The sequence below is a fragment of the Sciurus vulgaris genome, assembly GCF_902686455.1.
Source record: "Sciurus vulgaris genome assembly, chromosome: 18".
Taxonomy (NCBI): domain Eukaryota; kingdom Metazoa; phylum Chordata; class Mammalia; order Rodentia; family Sciuridae; genus Sciurus; species Sciurus vulgaris.
In genome coordinates, this window is record NC_136479.1 from 28,898,835 (window position 1) to 28,922,999 (window position 24,165).

Here is a 24,165-nt window from a genome sequence, read left to right on the forward strand (position 1 = left end):
CTGAGATCCTGAACTAACTGTAAAGGATAATATCTTTTGGCTTAAGGATGGGATCAGCTCTGAGGACAAGGCCTGACTAAGGACTAGGCTGAGTGCCGGGTTACAGGCCTGCTCCCGCCTCCACTGCCTGCAGCCTCCCTCCCCAGCTCCCACTCACCACCCAGCGCAGCCGCAGGCTGGTCTCACTAGCAGTTCTGACGGTGATGCTGGTCGGAGCCACATCGGGTGGGGCCTGCAGGGTCTGGATGACCCGGGATGACTGGCTGAAGGGGCTTGGACCAACGATGTTCACTTGCCTCATTCGAAATCTGGAGGGAAAACGGGGATCAGAGTTATTCCACAGTAAAGCAATAAAATAAAACTGTCATGGTTGCTGTCAGGGAGACTTAGTGTATGTCCACCTGTCCAGAAAGGCCATTGCTCAGGGACACACTCTTCCTACCTGGTTTCATTAAAAATGCAAATCACCTATAGGGATCATTTCCTGAAAAGCCTCCAAAGACTGGTCTCTTGTGAGTCAAGGAAGTTAAATTTGAGTGATACAGCGAGATGGGTAGGTGGCTAGAATCCAATCGGCTGCACTGGCTGATTCAAGTTTAGGGTAAGCTTGATGGTTAAGGTTCAAGTGACTACGAGACAGAACAGAGTGTTATAATGCTGCTATAATGTTATAATGACGGCAGTTTTGAAAGTCCAGTGTCATTTTAATGACCAAGGGTGCCCTGCACCCCACTGTGTTGGTTCAGGAGGACAGCGATGGCCCCAAATCCACACCCTGGCACCCTAACCCACGTGCTGTAAGCCCTTTGGCAAACCAGGCCAAAGCTTCCTTATCTGCAAAGCCAGGTGGAGCAGGATGTCCTTTGAGGTTCACCTAAATGCTTTCAGACCTGTCCTTTATTTACATGTATGATTATTTGAACTGAATTCACATACAATGAAGTCCCTAATCTCTGACACATATGTTTATTACAGTGGCTCCCTAAATTTATGTGAATTGAAAATGGGGATACAGATCTATAATCACAGTTTCTGACCTTTGGAATAATTATAGAGCTTCAGCTAATTTCACACAGCAAGTCTTGAATCCCAGCAGCTCATTTTAAGCTAAATGTTTGTCTCTAAAAACGAGTGTACTGTGTCTTGATTCATCTGCTGTACTTACGAGGGAAGTTAAAATGAATAGATGCTAAGATGTATCTCTCATTAGGTTTTTTCAAAATGCTAACTCTGGTATTGTACTGAAAAAAAAAGAAAAAACCAACGTTTTTCACAAAGATGTAATTTCACCTTTTACTCCCTGAATTAGTAATTCTTATTCTTTCATTCCATGATCTCAAGAAATGTATCCATCCTGGCAGAACAATGACATTATCAAACTCAACATCTGGTGATAACTGGAAATTTCATCTCTTTCAATGATCTTACGGGAAGTTATAACATCACTAACAGCTCATGATCGCTCTGCCCTCTGTTATGGCCAAGGAATTACTGCCTGGATAAGTTTGGGGATCAAGAAGCAAAAGGTTAAATGGCATGTTAAGTGCTTGATTAGTGAGACTAGCAGCTCCTGGGTCCCGGAAGAGGGAGGCAGAAAATTGCTCCTAGGGCTTCTGCTTGGTTTGCACACAGCATGTGAATAGTCCCAAGGGATCTTAGCGCTCTGTAAAGGAGGGCATCACATCTTTGTGGCTCATGGCTCTTGGCTGTTGAACTGAATCAGTGAACCTTTCATAGGGCATTTGGCTGGCCAGCTCTGGTGGACAGACACAGCCACTCCAACATCCGAGTTACTCCCCCGTGACTGTCCTGCTTCTCAGGGTTTTGATTTGCTGTTTGTTGCTACTTGGAAACTTCTGATTTACATATGTACCACTGGGTTGCTGTTGCTAGCCGAAGCCACTGGCTTGAGATGATGATGTGTCTTCCAGTGGGAGCTTGTCACCTGTCACTTGCTGTTCTCACCTGTAGTGGGTGTAGGGCGTGAGGTTTGGGATTTCCAGCATCTGGGCATCAGGTTCGTTCTCCTCCTCGTAGAGGCTGACCCATTCCTCCTCATCACCAATGGCTCCAACCTGTGGAAAAGGATCCTGAAACCAGCTGGACAAGCCACAGGGACCAAAGCTGTCCAGATGCCATGTCCCTGCTGTGCTTGTGTGTGGGAGGACTGGGCAGAGCACCATGTCCTCTGCTCCTGGGATAAGCTGGTCCTGCACATGCCATGTTGTGCCCTGAAGATATAAGCTCTTGTCATTCCCCCCTTGAGTCTGGGGGGTCTTAGTACAAAGCTCATAGTCAAGACTGCCCCCAGGAGGGTAGGGCCTTAGAGTGGAACCTCTGAGGCTTAGAGACCATTGGTGATGGAGAGGACACATCTTATTCTTCCTCCCTTTTAACAAGTGAGGACTCAGGCACTGAGAGAAAGTTCCAGGCAGGAAGCTACACTGGGCAGTGATGGAGCCGTGGGCCCCAGTGGTCTCAGGGTCTAGAGCTGCTTCCACCACAGGCTGACCCAGGGGATTCAGTCTCTCTCCTTGCCCACCTGCCCCTTCCCACCTCAAGCAGACACCACAAAGATGTCAGGGCTGACCCTGGCATAAGGAATATCCTCCCACAGAGCAGGATGGAGCTTCTGCCCTGGGAGTAGACCTGACAGGCCTCCCCCTTCAAGATTGAAAAGAATGGGCTCAGATCAGAGCCACTAGGAAGAGGCACCCCTGCACACAGACTGTCCTTTCGTGGCTCTGCCAATGAGGCCCTGCAGGGTGCCTCCAAGTTCTCCCAGCATGCACCTCTCTGGAGCCCTGGTTCCCACTCTGTGGTCTGTCTCTTGCTGGTTTTCACCCTCCGTGAACTCCACATCCCACTGACTCGCTCCGGCAGCATTCTCATTACCTGTCACCTCCCCCTAGCCTGACCCTGCCACCGTATTACTCTGGATCATTAATGCAGAATATGGCTTTCCTCCTGCCATGCAGATCTACCCATGCACTTCCCTGCACCTTGCTGGTGCCTCAGGGGCCTCTACCAGCCTGAGAGCACAGGGGAGACACCACGGCCAGGGTCCCTGACAGTTCCCCTGTACAGATTTCTTCATCTCTGCTGCAGGCTAGGCCTTGTGCGACTGTGTGGTCCTGGGGACCCAGGGGACTCATACTGAGGGCAGGCTATGAGCATAGAGGGAGCACGGGGCCAAACAAACTACCCAGCTGGGATCAGTCGGTGCCCTGGCATTTAGCACTTCATAAGTGACTTAAACGACAGGAGAGGAGTGGTGCTCATTAAGTTTGCAGAGGAGAACAAGCTGGCAGGTGGCCAACTTGCAGAGAATGGCCAGAGAATTTAAAACGACCTTGGTCTAGTGCAGAAATGGACACAAAGGACAAGGAGGGGACGGTAAACAGCGCTGGTGCCATGCTTCCTGTGGAAGATGAAAAGCTAAGCACAGAGCTCTAATTGCGTTTTCACGTCTAGCACACTTGCAGAAGCGGCAAACTCCTGCACACACGTGTTTGCGGCATGGTGTCCATCACAGCCAAAGGTGGAACCCATGGTGAACAGTGCTGGACATCCCGTCCACACAAGGGAACGCTTGAGCCACCCAGAGGGACGGCGTGCTGATGCAGACCATCATGTAGACTGAGGCAGAGGCCAGACCCCAATTCTACACACTAAGTTTCCCTTTCAAGAGCTATCCAGAGCCCACCACCCCACAGAGATGGAAGACAGAGTGGCGGCTGCCAGAGGAAGGGGGGTGACGGCTGGTGGGCGTGGGGTCTCCATCTGGGGTGATGCAAAGGTTTCTGAACTAGATGGAGGGGGTGGTGGCCCAGCACTGCAGATCTACCAACAAGGGAATTTTACTCTTTAAAATGGGTAATTTTATGTCTTGTGAATTTCACCTCAATTAAAAAAGGAACATTAAAATGAAATGTGGGATGCTGTCCAAAAACACTTGGTGGGGAAAGAGCAAGAGGTCAGAGGTGAAATGGTTAGTCTTGGATTCTGGGAAGCAGGAAGGAAGTTGGAATGGGAAGAGCGATGAGGAAAAAATGGTGCAGGCTGCCCCGCTGTGGGAGGAGGGGCAGGCCCTTGGCAGCCCTGCAGGCTAGTTCTCTGCACTGTGGTCCCCATGGCAGGCCGCAGTGTAGACCATGTGGCTGTACCACCCAGGCTCTACAGCCGGGATGGGCGGGGTGGAGGGGTGCTGTGTGTTGTTTATTTCCTGGCTTTTGCACTTGCATGAGGGAGCAGGCACATGGAGAGTTCAGTCCATCCTCCAAGCCCCAGGTCTGTCTGACTATTGGCATGGCAACTCCATTTTCTCTGCCCCACCAACCCCTCCCTTCCAACCTCTACCCACAAAGAAGGCTGGGGTCCTTGGTGTCAGGGCTCTGGCAAACACTCCCTGCCCTCCTGCTCTTGCCTCGCTGCCTCTACGTTTGATTCAGTCTGTCTGTATCACTGGCTCTGGATACATTCACCCAGGGTGTGTGTGTGCGTGTGTGTGTGTGTGTGCGCGTGTGTCCCTGATCCTGTGGACATTTCCCAGCCTACTCAGGAACTAAGTGATCAGGGTATTCTCTTGGCCATGTGGGTTGCTGCAGGGTCAGTGCTGGTCAGAGCAGAATCTCTGAGATTCAAGGCCATTCCACCCACATGAACAAGAGGAATGGAAGAGAACTGGCAAGACTTGAGATGCTACCCAAAGGAGAGACAGGCAGGAGAAAAGGGAGGAGCTAAGCTGCTCTTCCACCAGGAAGCCTGTCACTCCTCAACAAAAAGGGGAAGACAAGAGTTAGCACAGTAAGAGGCCAGGACAATGAACCTCAGTCCTCCCTGCATGGGAGAGTCCTGGAGGAGAGGAGAGGGGTCTCTCCATTTACAGTTCCGAGACACCACTGCCATCATCCCATGTTCTTGAACTGCCTGCTAGGGAGGGAATCAACTGCAGAGTTTCTGTTTTGCTGAGTGTGAGCTACAATTTCAGGACGAGGACCAGATGGAGTGGGACAACAGGGAATGGCTGAGGCTGAATCCAAGGTCAAATGTCCCTGCCCTTCCATCTTGCTCAGCCTCCCTTTTCCTAAAGCGATTTGGATGGGGGCCAGGCCATTGGCAAGCCCAGGTGGCGCCACCTGGCTCTGCACTCTGCCTGCCATTCATCCTACCTACCTCTGATACAGCGCTGCTCTCTTGAAAGCAGCAACACAACCCTGCGAGTACGAGGTGTGTGGGGAGTTGTTTTGTTCTTCAGTGAGGGAACCTGCAGAATTATAAAATTGGTTTGAAGGGGAATACGAGGGTCAACATTTGTAAAGTCAGTGGAAGAAAGAAGGCCCAAATAAGACCTGGAAGTTAGAAAGAAAACTGGCTACAGAGCAATACAACCATAACCTCTGGCTTAGTCACTTTCAATCTTTATAAGTTATGTTCTAGCATCTCAGAGTCTGGGCTAATAAACAAGTAGCAAGTCAAACACAGTTGGATTTCATCAGGCAGAATCCCGGTGAGCAGTTATCAAACAAGGTTCTGTAAGTCAGGAAACTCTGGACCATGGGCCAGAGTCAGCCCACTCCCTTCTTTTCCTAATAAAGTTTTATTGGAACACAGCCTGCTCATTGGTTTGTGTGTTGCTGATGGCTGCTTTCATGACTCCAAAGCAGCTGCATAGTTACAACAGAATCCATCTGGATAGGAAGCTGAAAAGATTCACTACCTGGCCCTTTACAGAGAGAGTGCCAATGCCTGCTCAAGCACACCAGCCAAAGAGCATGAGTTAAATGACCCCCGCCTCACTTCCCCATCACCCAGCCAGTTATTACAGTCCCTTGCCGCTTGCGCAGCCTCAGAGTTTCACTCCTAACTGTGTCCCCAGCATCTCCCCCAGGCCCCAGCCTCAACTTGGTGCTCAGCCTTGTTTGTTTAACACATGAACAAACACACAACCGAACGTGTGAATGATTTAAAAATCAGTATCAAAAAAGGGGTTTTCCAGCATGGAGCTCCAAAAGCAAATTATTACCAAAAATATCCCTTTACTTGTAGACCTCTGGGGGAGCAACTTACATTTCCATAATAAAAGGTTTACGTCTTCATCTGAAGAGACCAGGATTCTTCAATCCTTGCTGGCCTCCCCTGGCTTAGTGTAGTTGGACTTCAAGACTGTAGTAACAGAGCGTTCCGGAAGTAACTGGCCACTCACTGACAATGTGCTGGACACAGAGTGAGACAGAGCTCTTTAAAGATAAAACAAATCGAAGCTCCCATGGGGAAGCTGGGATTTTGAAAGGCTTTTCCCCCTTCTTCTTTTAAAGCTAACAAACAGTACTTTATAATACTTATTACAAAAGCAGAAATGCCACATATTTCAAATGGTGCCCAGTAGGGGACAAGTCCTTCAGGCCCATTAAGGAGGAGCACATGGTCCCTCCAGTCCCTTCACTAAAGTGACAGGAGTCCATGCCCCGCCATGTTGCACAGTAGGGCCATGGCTCGCCTGCTCCCATGTCTAGCCTGTGTTTGGCACCAGCTGACTGGGAGGCTGGGCCCCTCTGGACACGTGCATTCATTTAATAACCAGGGGTCCAGACCTGTCAACCCCTGCTGAGAGGGCTTTTCTGTAAGACCTTGAGCATTGTGCCAGGAAAGCTGCTCAGCTCAGCTGGGCCTCGGGAAGTCTCAGGGAGACCTGGTGGCCTGGGAAGGACCTTGAATGCTCCTGCCAGGGTTCAATGGCTACTCAGAGGACACTCATTAGCCTCATCCAATAGTTGATCCTGCAGATGGAGAGGAAGCACACAGGACTACAGCAGCTGGGAGGAGGGAGGAGGAGAATGGAAGGGGAGAGAAAGCAGCTCTCCTTTCATCCAGAGCTAAGGAGAGTGGAAGACTCCAGAGCTCCTTCCATGGAAACCTGCCAACCCAGTGCATCCTGCTTGGTTGAAACTCTGCTGTCAGCAGGAAAACTTGCATGTCTAGCAACTTCCACTGATATCCAGTTCTGTCTTGTTCTGAGTGGAGTTCCCATGTGCACAAGTCAAACGAAATTTCCCCAAGGGAGGCGAGCTGGAGGGCAGAGGGACAGATGGGGGTTCTGCACACATGCTTCTGGCAAAAAGCACAGCTTAACCAGGAAGGAACTCGAGGCCTGTGAGGTCCACATCCAGAGTGCAGCACACTGATGAGCCATTGCAGGCTTCTCCTGAGCTCTCAACTGACCCTAGCTGGTGCCTGCTTCCAAACAGGCCCCAAACTGATTTCCCTGTCCTTACCTCCTACTTGCAGTCTTTCTAGGTTTTTTGTTTGCTTGTTTCTTTTTGCTTTTTGTTTTTATTATTTCATATGTCTATCTCCAGAAGAAGGAGATGGCTGCCTGGTTCCTTCTACCCTAAACTCAGTTCTTGAACTGGGCTCTGCTAATCTCCCTCCAACTTCCCAGTGGTTTCTTTTGATTCCTCCTTTGTTGCCCCTGGCAACCCAAAATGACATCCCTCTTTGCCTTCCTCCTTTCTCTCATGGTGATGAGAGAAAGGCCCCTCCTGGGCTCACTCGACTTCAGTGTAGGACGTGAGTTTTGAAGCTCTCACGTGGCCTGTGTTGATAGTCAGTAAATTAAGACGAAAATGTGACATTGTTGTTGCTGTCTTGTGCCAAACCAATGGGTCAGGGCCACCCTGGCGGTTGGCCTCCCAGATCCCCATGGTGACTACAGGCTCTGGCAAGTCAGCATCCCTTGTGAGCAGTGTGACAACCACAGGTCTCACGGAGTCTCTCGCTGCGCATCCTTGGAGTGCCACCACTCACCATTCACTTGACACAGGACAGCCTGATTACTGTCCCTGAAGGATAGGTCTCAGAGACCTCTGGGCTTCCATGCTGAACAAGAGTTGATCCCTCTGACTCAAGCTCTGTCTCATGGTTCCCAGGGTCCAGCCACACTGTTCTGGCCCAGGCTGCCAATTCTCCCTGACTTAATTTTTGCTGTGTGTTAGTGTGTTCAGGCTGCTATAACAAAAAGCACCAGTTGAATGGCTTACAACCAACAGAAATTCACTTTTTCCTAGTTCTGGAGGCTGGAAGTCTGAGTCCAGATGACAGCCTGTCAGGTTATGAGAAGCCTCTCAGTTTGCACGTGGTTAAATTCTCCTTGAATCCTATGTGGTGGAAAGAGGGTGAGAGCTCTTTGGGGTCCTTTTGATAAGGGGTCCTTTTGATAATCTCATTCATGAGGGCTTCCCTCCCAAAGCCCCTCTCCTAAAACCCTCATCTCGGGGAGGTTTTGACAGAACTTATGGGACGCTAACATTGAGTTCATAATCCTTTCTTCTCTCCCTATGCCCCTATGTTTTAGGGCAAATCTGTTCACCATTCTCCAAACGTATCCCCCTAAAGTGGCCTCTCCACTCCTACCCCAAGCCTCCCTCAGGGCTCCAGCTTTCCCCTAGTGCCCTCTCCTTATGAGTGGCTTCTCCTGGAGGCCACCTGTGCAGCCCAGGATGGTCCCTGCTCAGGAAGCCCATGAAGTACTCCAGTCAGGGCATCCTGGTGCTGAGCTTGAGCCCTATGGCCTTGGGGACAGACCCACACCCTCCTCTCTGCAGCTCCCAGGCTCCACCACTTGTTCATGCTCATCTCACACACGGCCGGCTTCTCACATCTATCATGAATGTTGAGCAGCTGGTGTTCGTGTCTGTTCCACCTCCTACTATATCTAACCCCTCTTGGGACCAGAGAGATGTGAGGCCTCCCTGGCCACGGGGTGGGACTTGGTGCTAACTTCTCTAAGTCCAGGAGATGTCTGGGAGGTCTTTTCTCTACCACATGGGATGTGGGACGCTGAGAGCTCAGCCTTCTTGTCCTTAAAGCAAGGATGGCAGCAATCACCAGCAAGTGCCATCAGAAGACCCTGAGGGTGAGGTACCTAGGACACCGTCCCATAAAATGCCCGGGATCCACTTCCCTTAGGGACAGCCTAGCTTAGCAACACTACGCAGGGTGGAGGGTTTATCTTCCCGCTGTGGTCACAGAGCTGACACAAGCTCTGATAGCTGCTGCCACCCACCACTGCAAGGGGGATGTCACACCGCATATCGCCAGCCTGAGAAAAACCGAAATCCAAAATTCAGAGTATGGTTTCTCCTGAACGTGTATTGCTTCTGCACCACTGTACAACCTGAAAATTGTAAGTCAAACCCTGGTAAGTCTGGGCCGCCTGTCTCTCCACTGGCCAACCTGGGCCCGCTTCTCACCTCGCCAGCTCCTCTGCCCCCCTGCTCCTCTCCTCTGCCTCCTGACAGGCAGCCCCTCCTCTTGAGCTCTGCGAGAAATAAAATGTCTGCAATACCACTTATTTGTGGTCTGTTGGCCTCACCATATCAGAATAAGAATAAAATCCACATTTTAAAATAATAGGTGCTGTGCCATCTCCTCCCTCCAAGCATTCCCCCTCCCATTTTCTCTGCTTGGAACATCTCCTCCCCTTGGAACACCGCTCGCCCTGAAGGTGCGTGGTGAATTCCACCTCCTCCTGGCCTGACCACCCCGCTCAGTGCCTGGGAGGCTCCCCACACTCTCAGCAACATGCCAGCATGAAGATCCTCACGGGATCACTGGTACTGATCATCAGATCACATTCCACCCTCCCTCCTGTCCTCTCCAAGAAAGTGAGGGATTCTGCAGAGGAGACTAAGAGTTTCTCACCTTAGGCTCCACAGTGTGATGCTCCAAACAATAAAACAGTAGGTGCTTAATAAACGTTTGCCGGATGAATGGATGAATGAATGAAACCAATATAAAACCTAATGACCAGAAAAATGAAACACAGGCAAATCTAAAAATCCAAGACGAGACCTAGGATGAAAGGACCAGAGCACAGAGAAGTCCTCAAAAAGAACAGGGAAATATGATGCTCATAAAATTTAATTTGGTTTGACAGCTGTGATTTAGGAATACGATTGACCTGGTTCTCAGAAATGACATTTGTAGTGAAATGCTTCCCTCGGTCCTACCTGAGTTGTCACTTATGCTACAGTATTTTCATCTGCACAGTTTGAAGAGTCCCCTAACAGAACCTAAAAGGATCTGATAGACTAAAGAACAAGGTCATTTGAACCTACTCATCCCACCTGGATTTCCCAAGCTGGTCAAGGATATAAGAGAAAAGTCATTGTAAGAGAGTTATTATGGACAATCAAGCAAACAATAAACATGTTGAAATATCCGAGTATGTATTTCATTGTCACCTGTCACCACAGCACTCAATGCTCACACAGAGATATCACACAAAAACAAAGACAGAGCCTGTCTTGGCAAATTTGCCCAGATGACCGCAGTATTATTGAAGGACCCATTAGAGCTGATGACAGCTCTCCTATGCATAAGCGACAGACTATTCAAAAATAATGCCTGTCTTTTTCTTCCTATTATGAAAAAGAAATTCAACTTTAGTTGGGTTTATTACAATCACAATGCTGACAGATACTTATCAAAGGGCCACAAACAGCCCTAACATCCCTCCACTAGTAGGAAAGGAGGACATCTGACTGGCGATTAGAAATCCCCAGCTGCAGATCTCAAAGTGGGACACACCATCATTTGACCCATGAACTGCAGGAAAACACTGGGGTTTCCCATAAAACACTGGGGTTTCCTTCCACCTCCACAGGTAACAGGATGCCAGGTGAAGAAAACAAAGGACATGTTTTGAAAGGAAGGGACACTCCCTTCAGTTTCTATCTCCAGGTGGCATTTGTGCAACAACATATCCACATGCACAACAGGCATTTCCTAGCACCTTCCTTGTGTGCACCAGGCCCTGTTCTTCAGGCGGAGGCCAGAGCCCAGACCTGCACAGCAAGGCCCTGTTCTCAGCAAGCTGTTGTTCCTGGGAGGATCGGCGGTAACTACATAATAAATAAATATAGAAGATATTTGTGACAAAATGGAGTCACAGGAGAGTCCCTTGGCCCCACTGGGTGAATTCAGAGTCAGGTTCAGCTGCATCGGCACCTCTGGCCTGCTGTGGGTGGGGACAGGAATGGGCAAATTCTTCTGCAGAGATGGGCTGCCTCCCCCAGGGCCAGGTGAAGCCTGGGAGCCCAGTGTATTTGTGGCAAGCCCTCTTGCCATTCCTAAAGTTAATTTCTACTGGGAAAAGGAGGCAAGAAACAGCTGGACTTGACATTTTCAAGCTGTGGGACTTTATGGTTCCATATGGGTGGAATTTAAGTACCATATTCACTCTCCACTGATATTCTGGGTGCCCAAGGTGCTTTCTGGCCCCAGAAGTGTGGAGCTCTTTCTGGGCTACAAATCCGTGGGCTCGTTGAGAACCTGGGTCACCTTGGTTCTCTGACCACAAAGGCCAACATGGTGACCTTGTGCCTCCCACTGTCCTCTAAGCTGTGTGAAGCTGACCTTGCCTGGGTGCTGGTCTGACCCGGGGCCTTAAGCCTGAGCCTGTCCTGGTGGCCTGCTCGGTCTTCCAGGCGTTTCTGGGGCTCAGCCCTGCACTACCTCTCCAGGCCTTTCCCCAGGAGTGGAATCTTCCCTCTTTAAAGGTGCTTGCCTCACCTTCATTATTGTTATTATTATGAGCTTTCATCTATTAAGTGCCTAAGATGTGCTAGTCTCAGGCTAAAGTTTTAAATGTATCCTTATTCTCCCAATTTCGGGATAAAGAAACTGGGGCTAAGAAATGTTTTCTTTCTTGCCTCAGCATGGCTGGTTCTCCAGCCCCCATTCCTCACCCACCACTGACAGCCAGCTCTGATGCACACTCCTTTCCCATCACAACCCTTTGCCAGGAGGATGGCCCATTCCTAATGTACCTACTGTGCTTTCATCACTGGCCTGTCCCTCCCCTGGCCTTGCCCAGGGTCACAGAGATCCAAGAAGGTCCAAATGGTTCCACCTGCAACATCGAAGCCCAGTTAAGCTAGAAGGACAGAGGCTAAAGGAGAGAGGCCCATGTGGGGATCTGAGCCTCTCAGTCCAAGGAACCTTAGGCATTTAAAGCATTGACACTGTTCAACTTGCTATTTTTAACACTTCTACTCACCCTTAAGAGAACAAAACAACTTCAAATATAGATGTTCCTGACTCATGATGAGGTTAGTCCCGATAAGCCAATTCTGAGCTGAAAAGACCTGAAGTGTAAAATGCATTTAACACACCTGACCCACCAAACAGCCTCGTGTTGCAGTCTGCCTCCGACCTGCTCAGCGCACTGACCTTAGCCTGTGGTTGGGCAAAATCATTGAACTCAAAGCCTATTTTATAATAAAGCATTGACTCTCTCATGGACACACAGATGGGCATTTTGTAGACATGATGGGATGAAAAATAAAAAAAAAACGCCACTATCCCAAAACCCTGGCAACACAGGACACTGTACAGAATTGCCTCACACTGTCCTCAAGTGGACGGTTTGCAAGGTGAACCATCTCAAGTTGGGGAGCATCCCTGCATTCAAAGGGAAGTGGACCCTGCAACATTTTAGGACAGCTGTCCATTTCACGCGTGCCCACTCCACCTTCAGTTTAAGACTTTTTTTTTTCAGTACTGGGGATGGAGTTGAGGACCTTATGCATGCTAACCAAGTGCTCTACCACTGAGCCGCATCCCTGGCCCCTACTGCTGCTTTCTTCATAGTGAGTTTCCACTGGGACTCCGGCCCTTTGCTCTGAGGCAGTGCCTCTGGCCTTGAGGCCTGGGCATCTGGTTTCTTCCATGAGTCTCTTTCCTCCTCCACCGAGGCAGGTTCTTTATTTTGGGGTTCTAAAGTCCAGTCCAGATCTGGGGCCCAGGGAGAGATCAACTCATGGGGCATGGACACAGAAGTATGACAGAAGCAAAACCACTTGGAGGGAGCAGAGGGGACTCTAATACCAGAAATTTCAGGCAGGACATTTGATTTTGATTCCCTGGTGGCTTAGGCAGAAGAGGACACCCTGGGACATATATGTGTCAGCTTCTGACAGACACGGACAGGATCATCTGCAGAGACATTTTCCCTAGAATTCACCTCAAGGGGAAATGTATTGCGAGTGGCATTGGATCAAGGGTGTGTTAGACAGACAGAAGGCCCCAGACAGCCCGCAAGACGTCCTCACAGGTGAGCGCATCAGCAAACAGAAAAATCAAAGAGCTGTCGGTGGCCTTCCATCCATCAGCCTGCCACCCAGTCCCTGGGTGTGAGGAGACAGCATTACTGTGCGACCACGCTTCAGCAAGGAATGTGTCACTCCAAAGGGTGTCAGCACAGACATGCCCAGCAACCTCGGCATCTGTAAGCATCAGTCCTGGGGACTCCGGGGCACCCGCCACTCGTCTCCACTGTTCCTTAGTTACCGAGAGACCAGCGCTGAGCCGACTTGCGCTGTGTTTTATTAGCCCATAACACTCTCTAAACAGCTCCTTTTAAGAAAATGGCTACCATTATGCACAAATAAGCGCTAACTGGGCTTTTTTCCTCTGCTTTCTACTTCTGGAAAGGAAACAGTTTTATCTGTACCCGAAGTTACCACTGGCATCTTCATTACTGAAAAGTCTGCCCAGAGCAGGTTTTTTTTTTTTTTTTTTTTTAAATTGGTGCATTTGGAGAAGACTGGATGCTGCTCTGGCTATCAGAGCGTGGCAAATGGCTGCGGGGCTGGGGCTCACCGGGGGAGCGCAGGCAAACGGGGCACAGATGACAACTGTGACGTTTGCATTCTCCCCTTCTACACCTTGCCATAAAAATGCAGGAAGAGCTGTTGTGTTCACTCTGTAGTCAAAGGTTACTAATTAAGCAAAGCATTACTGAACCAGAAATACCTATAAAAGCTTCTTTTTATAACCCACATCTGAGCATCAACGAATTAGAGGGCCTTTCAACGGGCTCCTCCAACGCTGAGCATCTTTCAGCCCTGAACTCACGGAGGATAGCTCCAGTCCTAAAATCTTCTTGGTGCACAAAAAAAAAAAAAAAAAGTCAGAACTTAAAGGAAACTAAAGTGGATCAAAGGGAGGCAAAGCAAAGGGTTTGCTACCACAAGGCGTCTTGGGAGGGTCCTTCAGTTCTTGTTCCCAGGAGGCCACTCTTGGGTGCTGCCTGGGTAACATAGCAAAGCCTGGATATGTGGCCCGATGTTGCCCCTTCACCCCAGCCGTGGATGGACTTGTGTGGTCCTTAGTGTTTCCCCAGCAGCCTAGCGAGCTTCTTAAGTCACCCCTGGTTTTATGTTGTACTGATTCATTCTCTTTTGGTTGAATAACTTGGTCTGGTTTTCAATCATCCACTACATAATCCTAAGAAAATCTCAAGACCGCACAGGGCAAAGGTTAGCCCGACTTCCCATTTTTAGCAAAAACAATCGTAACTTTATTGAGACCTGTTTCTACTCTGGAAGGTGTATCATAGCAGAGCGTCCCTTTGAAAATGAATGAATGGCCTCTCTGAAAACAGGTCGAAGGCTTCACTGCTAGGCCAGTGCCTCAGGGCTGTGCTGTGTCTGAGGACTCAGGCAGACGGTGCCCTGACCTGTCCTCGCCATTGCCTGTCATGCTTGTACCCTGTCCAGGGGAAGAACAGAGCTGCAGCCCCCCTCACTCCCAGCAGCAGGTCTCTGGCCCTGCCTCTCTCCATGTGCCACCTCCCAGGCCTTCACCACATTCCATGGGTGGTCCCAATGATCCCCAGGAAATATTCCACTGACGAGTTCCCTGAAGTCATGTGGTCATGTGAACACAAACAGCACAGGCTTTGGGAGGGGAGGGACCTGTGTCCCCACTGGGCACTGCCTAGCTATGTGGCTTTAGGGGAGCTGTCTGCTGAAGTCCTTAGCTGTAAAACAGGAATAACAACACCTGTCTGCCGGGCGCTGAGAGGTACAACATGGTACTCTCTGAGGTATATGCCTTGCTTTCTACAGGGCATGAGGCACCATCCAGAACAAACCTCCTCTAATGGACCTGCCAACCCCTCAGGGTAGCCTGGGGTTCTGTCCCCAGCCCACTCTGTCACCCTGGGAGGGAGCTGATCACTGGTCCTGCCCAGCCTCTTCCCTGGGAGAGCCCTGGCAGACTCACTCCAGTGGTTCCCATAACAGCCCAGTGTTCCTGAAGACCAGACAGGGGGGCCCTTGAGGCTGTCACTGGTGTGGGTGAAGTCTTCTGGAACATTCTACTCCTACCACATTCAAAAGAAACACAAGACAAGCCTAGGCTTTCTCTGGTGTAGTAAGCAGCCCCTCTTCATCCCCTAGTTAGGTTCTCATTTGGTAGCATCCGCTGGTGAGTCAACCCAGATGACTGAGGGGAAAAGCTAGTTCTCTTATGTGGTACAAAGATCCAACAGAGAAGAGATGCCATGGCTGTGCTCTGCCCTGTGACAGTGCTTGGGCTCTCAAAGAACCGAGTGATGAGAGACTCAGCAATGCACCCCTGCGTCCCCCCTTGACTCTTCCGTTTCCTAAAGAGCCCGAGGTACACCTTCAGTCCTTCTGCTGCTCTTCAGAACTAAGCAGCTTTCTACACGTGAACACTGACTCTCTAGGAGTACCGAAGCACAAATCGTTCAGATCATGAGCTTTAGCAGGAGAAAATCCTCCTTTGGTTTCTGAAATTTCAACCAGCTGCACCACTACCAGAACTTTTAGGCTTGTAGAGTTAATTTTAAGTATCTCAGAAAGAATACTGCTAAGGGGCTTCCAGTTCTGGTAATGTGGCAGACTAAAGAGTCTAACAAGATGCTCATTCTGAAAGCCAGAGAGAAGGGGCATTCTAAGAAGTGACTGAGTCACTGCTTGTGTCTTTAAAACTGTCAAAGTCACAGAAGTCAAGAAATGGTTGGGAGTGGAGGAGACTGGGGGACAAGAGAGCTGGCTGTGGTTGGGGTCCTGGTCATATCCTTAGCCACCTAGCACATTTGGGGACTACAGAGAAGGGACGTTCTCTGTAGGTTTCCTGCAACTTCTTTGCAGTTTCTAAAATGCTTTCAAAATGAAAGGCAAAGTTAAGCTTCAGAGAAACTGAACACTGCAGGTAAAATGTTGAAGTAATGGCCATGCACTGGCTGAGTGAGTCTGAGAGAAGCCGCCCCTGAAGCCACACCACCAGAATGTGGCCCTCAGGTAGGCATCAGGCCAGAGAGTGTCCCTATCTTGGGCACTCAGAACATAGCAGGTTTGGGGAAAGGGCAGGGTTGCCTCTATGGAGGCATGGAACCTCCCATGTCATTGTCCCCTGCAGAACTAAACAACCCTCAGCTCTCTGGGGAAGAGTCAGGGACAGGTTAGCTGGCAGGTGTGTCCCACCTTGGACCCAGCACACAGGGTCCTTGAGGCAGGGCCTCGCAATAGAGGGGGTAGGTGTTACTTGGGAAGCCACACAAATGGAACAGAGCCCCAGATCCCACCCCCAAGCCTCTGACAAACTGATGTGAGGTGGGTCTGGTGTTTTATGTGCAGACAGGACTGGGAAACACTGAACACTTCTGAGGACCCCCATGAGTCCCTGGCCTGCACCAGTGAGGTTGTCTGTGCCCCTCCTTCTCCCATCACTGGAGGGCTGAGTGGTGCAAGTGAAATCAGATCTTCATTTATGAAAACTGGAGCGAAAAGAAACCACAAACTTAAAAACCAAGCCAAACCAACACCCAGAAAAAAGCCAAGTTCACTTACAGATGGAATAAAAAATCTGAACTTATAACAAAATCAAATAATATAAGCATCATGACCAAACTGTGCTCATCTCAGGTCACTGTGATGGGGACACCTTAGAAGAGTAATGTGACCATCTTGCCTACATAGGAAAGCAGAAAAACCAGGTGAATGACTCAATGAATGAAAAAAGTGATTTGATACAATTCAACCTATTTATGATTTAAAAAACCCCAAGAAACAAAACAAAACAAAACAAACCCACCAAATCAATACTTAGCAAGGCAGGACTAGAAAAGAATTGTCTCAACCTAGTACTGGCTAGCTGTAACAAAAGATACCTTCCATGAACATTGTACATATCATACTTGATGCTAAAACCTTAAAATAATTTCTTTAAATATTTAATTTAATTTCTTTAAATAATTAAAAAAACCTGCCTTCCAATATTGCTTCAATTTTATATGATACAGAGGTTCTAGTCTGCCAGCAGGACTGCAAAATAAATAAAAAGAATCAAAAAGAGAAAGAAAGGATGAAAAGATTTCAGAAGAAGAAACAAACTCACTATTAAAAATCCATGTGAATTTTTTATATAAAAGTATAGGAGAACTAACAAGAGCATTCCTGAAGTTTTGGGCTGCAGCACCATACTCCAGGCTGAGCAGCAGAATGTCCCACTGTAACCAGACAGGAAACTCCATGCTTTATGTCCTTTCTATAGAATGGGACATCAGGGGCCAGAGAAGCACTGTAAGGGCTGGGTGAGCTGGTATTCCTGCAGGCCAGCAACAAGGGCAGAATGCAGCTAAGTATGCAGACATTTATTAATTCTTTTAATGATCTTACAGATAGTCCTGCTGCCCTATTTCACAGATAAGAAAATCAGGTTCAAAAACGAGTCAAGAATAATGTCCAGGAGGATCCCTGACCTGGAAAGAGAGAGTCAGGAGGAGCCAGGTCCTTCTCTTTACATGGCAGTTTTCAGGAATACTCATTGCTCCTCACTTTTCCTGCACTTTTGAGAGACCAGAGGAGGGACCCCCAGTGCTGTGACAAGAAGAAAGATGCTGACACAGTAGATTTAGACAAATGGGGTGACATATCATGTTCCTGGACAGACAGGATCAGCATCATGAGGGACCAAGAAGAGTAGCCCAGAAAATCCTAAAAATCCCAATCAGTGTGTGTGTGTGTATGTGTGTGTGTGTGTGTGTGTGTGTGTGCGCGCGCGCACGTGGGCGCAGGGCTCTGGGAAGATTTTACAAGATATTAAAACATTTTAAGACCTCTATAATTAAACAATGTAGAATTAGTGCATGAATAACTAGACTAATAGAACAGAATAAAAAGTTCAGAAATAGATCCAAGTGCATATGAGAATTTAATGTTACAAATCAGGAGGAGGAAAAAAAGGGGAAAAAATGAATGTTTTACAAAAGGGCCTTGGGACAATTACATAGCTCTTTGCAAAATGATAAAAATGGATTCATACCTCACTTCATATATAAGGAGAAGTTGTCAGTGGATGGAGTTCTACATGTAAAAATGAAATCATAAAAGTGGTGGCAGCAAATGGGATGAATTCCTTTATAACCTGAAAGTGAGGAAAACCTTCCTATCTATGATTCAAAAATCCAAAAGCAAGCAAGAGAAGATTCATAAGTTAGACTTCAATTCTTTTTTTGCATGGCAAACATAACATACATATTTCTCATGGGAATACAAAACATTGCTACCTTCTACAAGATATAGAAGTGGGATTTGGCAATGTCTAGAAAGTTCCCACCTGCAATCACTGTTTGATCCAGCATTCTCACTTCTGAGAATATACCCCAAAGATACAGCGGCAAAAACACAGAATGGTCATGCAAAGGCTGAAAACAACCTTCTGGCAGAATAACGTGTCCCAAATATGTCCACGCCCTAGTCCCTAGAACCTGTGTATATGTTTTCTCACCTGGTAGAGGGACTTTGCAGATATGAGTAAGGTTAAGAGCCTTAAAACCAGATTGTCCAAGTGGATCCAAAGCAAGCAGAGGAGTCCTTAAAAGAAGAGTGCCAGTGATAAGGCCGAAGGACAGAATCAAAGTCTGAGACTCAACTCACTGTGAGAGGCTCTGTGAGGCACAGAATATGGCGGCCTATAGCAGCTGGATGGCCCTGGCCGACAGAGGCTCAGAAACACCATCTTAGTCCTACAACTGCAAGGAACTTTATTCTGCTAACATCTTGATGAGTCTGGAAGTGAACTCTTCCCCAGAATTTAGAAGAGACCCTGCCCTTGGAATGCCTCGAGTTTAGCCCATGAAACCCACGTTGGACTTGTGACCTATAGAACTATAAGATGATATATTTGTGTTGCCTAAGCCACTAAGTGTTTGTGATTTGTGAGGGCGGTGATATAAAGTTCATACCCACTCCAAATGCCCCCACTGGAGGGTTAGCTAAGTGACAACCTCTGGGGGTTCATGCCCTCTGGGGGAAGTGCCACATACAGGGAGTCGTGAGCCACCTACACAGCCACACTACACTCGCCCAGGGAGTGAAGTTCAAGATGCTGCACTCTATGTAAGAAAGGGGGTATGAATACACGTGTTTGCTTATGTTGTTGAAAAAAAAAGATGAACCCCAATCCTAATACACATGGCTATCTGTGGGGGACAGGAAGCAGGATGAAAGGGACAAAGGTAAACACAAACGTCTCTGAATGTAACTTTTTAAAAACACAGTTTTGACTTCAAGATCATGAATGAGTTACATGCTCAAAAAATAAATTAAAAATGTTTAGCAATATTTCTAAAGTGAAATGATCTGAAAATATTTTTATTTTTATTGGTTCTTGTAAGCAAAATGATTTTTAAAGAAATCAGTCATTAAAAATTGAAGCAAAGGAACAAAACACCTGAAACAAATGCACTTAATTCTTTATTAAGCTGGTGGTGACACAGTCACAGAAAGAAAGAGTTACACAATGTAACTTCAGAACCTAGCATTTTGGACTACACATGCATGATAAAATGTATCTTAAAGACAAACACTCAAATTGCATTTGATAGTCTTATTTAGTTATACCACTGAAATCACCATTTTCAAACTCTTAATAGTCACATAGAATAAATATGGATGGGTTTCTAAAAACACTATTTTAGCATAAGAGAAATGATATTTAATATATAAATTCAGGAATAATAATCTTAAAATTGAAAGGAAATATTGGTATGATTCATCATATATCAAAAAATATTGTTTCCTCTCTGTGCCCACTGGAAAGGTCTAGAAGCAATGACCAATAGGTAGCAATAAGCACCATTCCCTCATTGCCAGGTTACAGTCCTTTAAGACCCCTCCACACTAAATGAAGCCAAGGCCCATTAGATGGAGGGATGGCTCCACCCGAGCTTGGGGCAGGAAAGTACAAGCTGGGCCTGGGACACCAGCTGCCTCTGAAAGCAAAGCAGTCAACAAGAACAGGTAGCCTCGAATACAGGGCCCCAGGACAAGAAAGGCTGCCCAGTCTAAAAGATGGATGAATTTGGGGCTCAGAAAAGAATAAGGACTGCAGGCGCCTGAAACGCACTGAATATATAATACTCTATGCTTCCATAACAAAACAGTAAAGAGATAGCAGGGCAAAAAGAAGAAGGAAAGAAAAATCTGTCTAACATTCAAAGTAACAGGGTTAATTGGTAATTAAAGGAAAAGATATCAAGCTTCTTCTACATTTTCTTCTAAGAGTTTCAAAGCTTGCTTCTATCATTTTGGTTTTCATCTGCTGGGGATTGATTTTCTTGATTAGATGTGAAATAGGGATACACTGTTACTTTTCTAAGTAAATAAATGTTCCAGCCTCATTTATGGATGGGTCCCATGTAGGAGGTTCACACTTTGAGGAACCTATATAGGGTTCCAGAAACTTTTGCTTAATGAAACTTGCTAAGATGTGTAGGACTCCGTGCTGATTTATGGCCAGTTTTAGGAGTGACAGCCTTACCATCATCCAGTGCCAGCACAGGCCTTAAAGCCACTACGGTTTCACTGCAGACAATCACTGCTCGGAAACATTACTGCTCTCGTACTCTGGCTCTTTTTTATTCTCTTGCTTTTATTAGAAACAGAACAGGCAGGCTGTGGTATTCACCCCTGTCAGTGGGGTCCTTTCCAGGTATAGCCCTATCACAGACACCCCAGTCCTGCTGTGCTGCTATGGTCCTTGGCATCAGACCAGAGTCTTCCACAACTCGCTCTGGGACCCTGTGTACTCTGCGCCCACTCTGCCACTCACTTCTCACCTCTCTGTGCTGCCTCCTTGGCCTCCTGCTGCCCTTCAAACCCAACCTGGGAGTTCCTTCCTGAGAACCAGAGGTCCTTCCTCCCACCAGAACTTTTCCCTGTTACAGCAGAAACCTGTTTTTGCTTATTGCTGAATCCTCCATGCCTAAAATAGTGCTCAGAGATAGAACATGCTCCAGAAATATTGTTGAATGAATGCATATTTTTGACAGACAAGTTGTACTAAACAGTCAATCCCATCGGTATATTTGGTAGCTGATTGTGATGCAGAAATTTTAAAAAATCAGTTAATTGTGTTTTCAAATTGGGGGTACCTGTTTTGGAACACAAATTGAATTTTAACTCTTATTCTCACTCTTTTGATCACCCAGTAGGACCCTGGTCTAACATTCTGTTTTCCCTGGTCTTGGCACATCCTGTCCCCAGTATCTGAGTTTGTTCTATTCTCTACTTCTCCTCCTCTAAGCGTGATCACATCAACTGCCCCTAAGTCCTTGCTGCTGCTAATGGGATGTCCTGCACGCATCACTCAACTGGTCTTCAAGGACAGGGCCCTGTGATACTTTCTGGAGACTCCAGCTTCTGATTTTACGAGTCACATACCTGCCCCTCCACAATCCATCTGGAGATGGATGTCTTCCCATCGTAGCCTGGCCGGAACTGCAGAGTGGCTGAGCGAGGGCTGATGTTGGAAATGACCAGGTTGGATGGTGCCCCAGGAAGGTCTAGAGATGAACAAGAGAGGGAGATGGAGTTTAATTCTACCACAACTCAGGCAGGCATCAAACATGTCAGCTTTGTGCCAGTTTCCATACCAAGAAAGAGTTTGTTTTCAAAACCATGGAAGTGAGAAGTAGCAGGACTTCCCCCAGGACAGACTCAAGCATGATTTTTGCTTTAACAAGGTCACCCACCAGGTTCCAGGTCCCCTGAAGTGGCCTTGGAAGCACATGCCTCATTTCTTTCTGGACAGACAAGGTAGTCAATAGGTTATTGTTGAATGAGCAAAGGGTGAATGAATGTAATTTCTCCCAACTGCTGAAACCACCAAGAGTTGTTTCCAACTTTCTTTCATCATTCCCATGATGCCCTGGGAAGTAGAGTGGGGGAAGGGCAGGTGCAGGGATGCCTTCTAGGTAGCATGACATGGCAGGTGTTCAGATCTTAGGCTTAGGCTTCTTGGGTCTGGTTTCCAAGACAACCAAATGCAGGTGACAGTGCAGAACTCTTCCCACTCTGCGTGTATTCTGTTGCTCTGGCAACAAGATGGAAGGTGGGTCTGCACAGAAGGAGGCTGCCATCAGCTAAGCCTCCCCGTGGCTCTTGTCTTCTCCCAGACTAGACACCCTTGGGTGGGCTGCTCCCCAAAGAACCTCTCTGGCACACAGTGCAATGCTGCGTGTTTGATGAGAGTCTAATATCATTCACATGACAATTTTATATTATTTGCTAGGCAATACAAAATACCCTAGAGAAAGATAATGGGATAAAATGAAGAAAAGCAAAATGCGATACGAGCTGGCTTTCTACCTGCAGCATGTCTAGGGAGGGACTTCCTAACAGGCATTGCTGGGGGCATTTAAAATCTTGCCAGGGACAATAAAACCACTTAGTCATCAGATCAGTATTGGTACAGGCAGGGTCCCTAGGATCTCAAGGGTCCTTCTGCATTTCGTTTAATGAATTTGATGCAGAAATTGTTTAAACTGGAGGACAAGAGACTCTTTTCATTATATTCCTCGGCTCTCAATCACTAATGGATGTCAACCTCAAGAAGGGCAAACACAGCTCCCCACAAGAGTCTGTCGTCACAGTGTGCTGCCTGCAGCTGATTCCCATGCTCAGGTATGCCACAGGGGCTCTCCTGCTGCAGGTGACCTGTCCTGCAAACACAGAACAGCAGCCCCACCTCCCTTTACCTTGACTGTCAGGGCCAATCCGTTTGCCCCAGCTCTCCCTGCTGCAGGTCCAGGTGTGGCACGGACAGAGTAATGCTGGATGCAGAGGCCACCTGGAGGTCAGTAAGCCCAGTCTCCTGTCCTGTATGGACAGAGTCCAAGCCATCCCAGGAAAACCCTGGTAATACACACGGGTGTGCTTCCCACGCTGCCCTGTCAGTGTGTGTAGCCCTTTTAACAAATTAAACAGTGCTGCCACCATCACCAGTGTTCTGAGAGTGCTAATGATATTTCAAATATGTGCTTTGGGAACTGGCTTGAAACACTTTAAATATGTGTTATGGGAACTGACTACTTGTGCAAGATAAATGAAGAGATGAAAAAGAATCCTTCTGGAGGTCAAAGACTTAAAACAAGGCTCAACGGCTTTAGAGCAGCAGTTCTTATGTGGCATCCGGCTGGGGCAGCAGCACCTGAGCACTGATGACCCCAGGGTCATTGCAGATCAGACCCTGGGGGCAGCCCTGCTTCAGGACAAGCCTGTGAATTTTGTGCAGAGGCGGTGTGAAGGCCACAGACTGGGTGGGCAGAAAAACACCCCAGGATTCCCTGCTTGGGTGGCATGCCCTGTCTGAGGGAGCATTCCTTCAGCAAGTGCCAGGGAGGGCAGTGTCTGGTGGCAGAGAGATCACAAACAACCTGGCAACTGAGGGGCACCACAGGGGAGGTACAGGATGGTGATCATGGCTCACGTGGGGACTTTCGCTGTCTGTTTTAGGTATCGTGTGTTCTCTTTCAATCACGCATGCCCCTCTATCAAGAGAATAATTGGATCGTGAAGCCTGAACTGAAAGTGGGGTGAGTTTGGGGACAGGTGTGGCTTCCCATGGGCCTTTCAGGCCCTACACATGAAGCAGTCCTACTCTTCTCAAATACCCAAATAAGGCCACTTGACATCTTTTAAATGGCAGGAGACTTAAAGCTTTAATTAAAGAACTGCTCTGACATCCCCAAGATATTGTCTCACATTCACATGTATTTATAATTCTCTGGAAAAAACACCTTCATTTTAAACATAAACTTTAACATTGGAGAAAAAAGAGATGGGTAGCAATTTTCTAAAGCTGGAATGAGTGCATGGAACATTTAGGGAGATAAGCTGAATTTCAAAAGGACAGGTAAAAGCCTGGCAGCACCAAAGAGCCAACCAGGCGAGGGTGGCTTGCCAAGTGCACACACCCAGCTCTGACCCCTGCCCCTTGGCCTGTTCGGAATTCCTACTGTCTCATGCTTCTTTTTCTGCTTCCTCAATTTTTACTGCTTTGTAAAGT

At 47.8% G+C, this 24,165-nt stretch overlaps 1 protein-coding gene across 3 annotated transcripts in view; it reads right to left on the reverse strand.

Annotated features, from left to right (window-relative positions):
* The window catches only part of SDK1 (sidekick cell adhesion molecule 1), an 871,941-nt gene that overhangs the window by 119,159 nt on the left and 728,617 nt on the right, over nt 1-24,165 (reverse strand). For all 3 annotated transcript variants that reach the window (XR_013760645.1, XR_013760646.1, XM_079120438.1), the window contains exons 22-24: nt 21,540-21,661; nt 1,966-2,075; nt 158-308 (exon numbers count right to left, since the gene is read on the reverse strand). Coding sequence is in view for 1 of the 3 variants with exons in the window: in XM_079120438.1 (XP_078976564.1) it covers nt 158-308; nt 1,966-2,075; nt 21,540-21,661 (383 nt within the window). In the remaining 2 variants the exon portion in view is untranslated. The remainder of the gene's footprint in view (nt 1-157; nt 309-1,965; nt 2,076-21,539; nt 21,662-24,165) is intronic.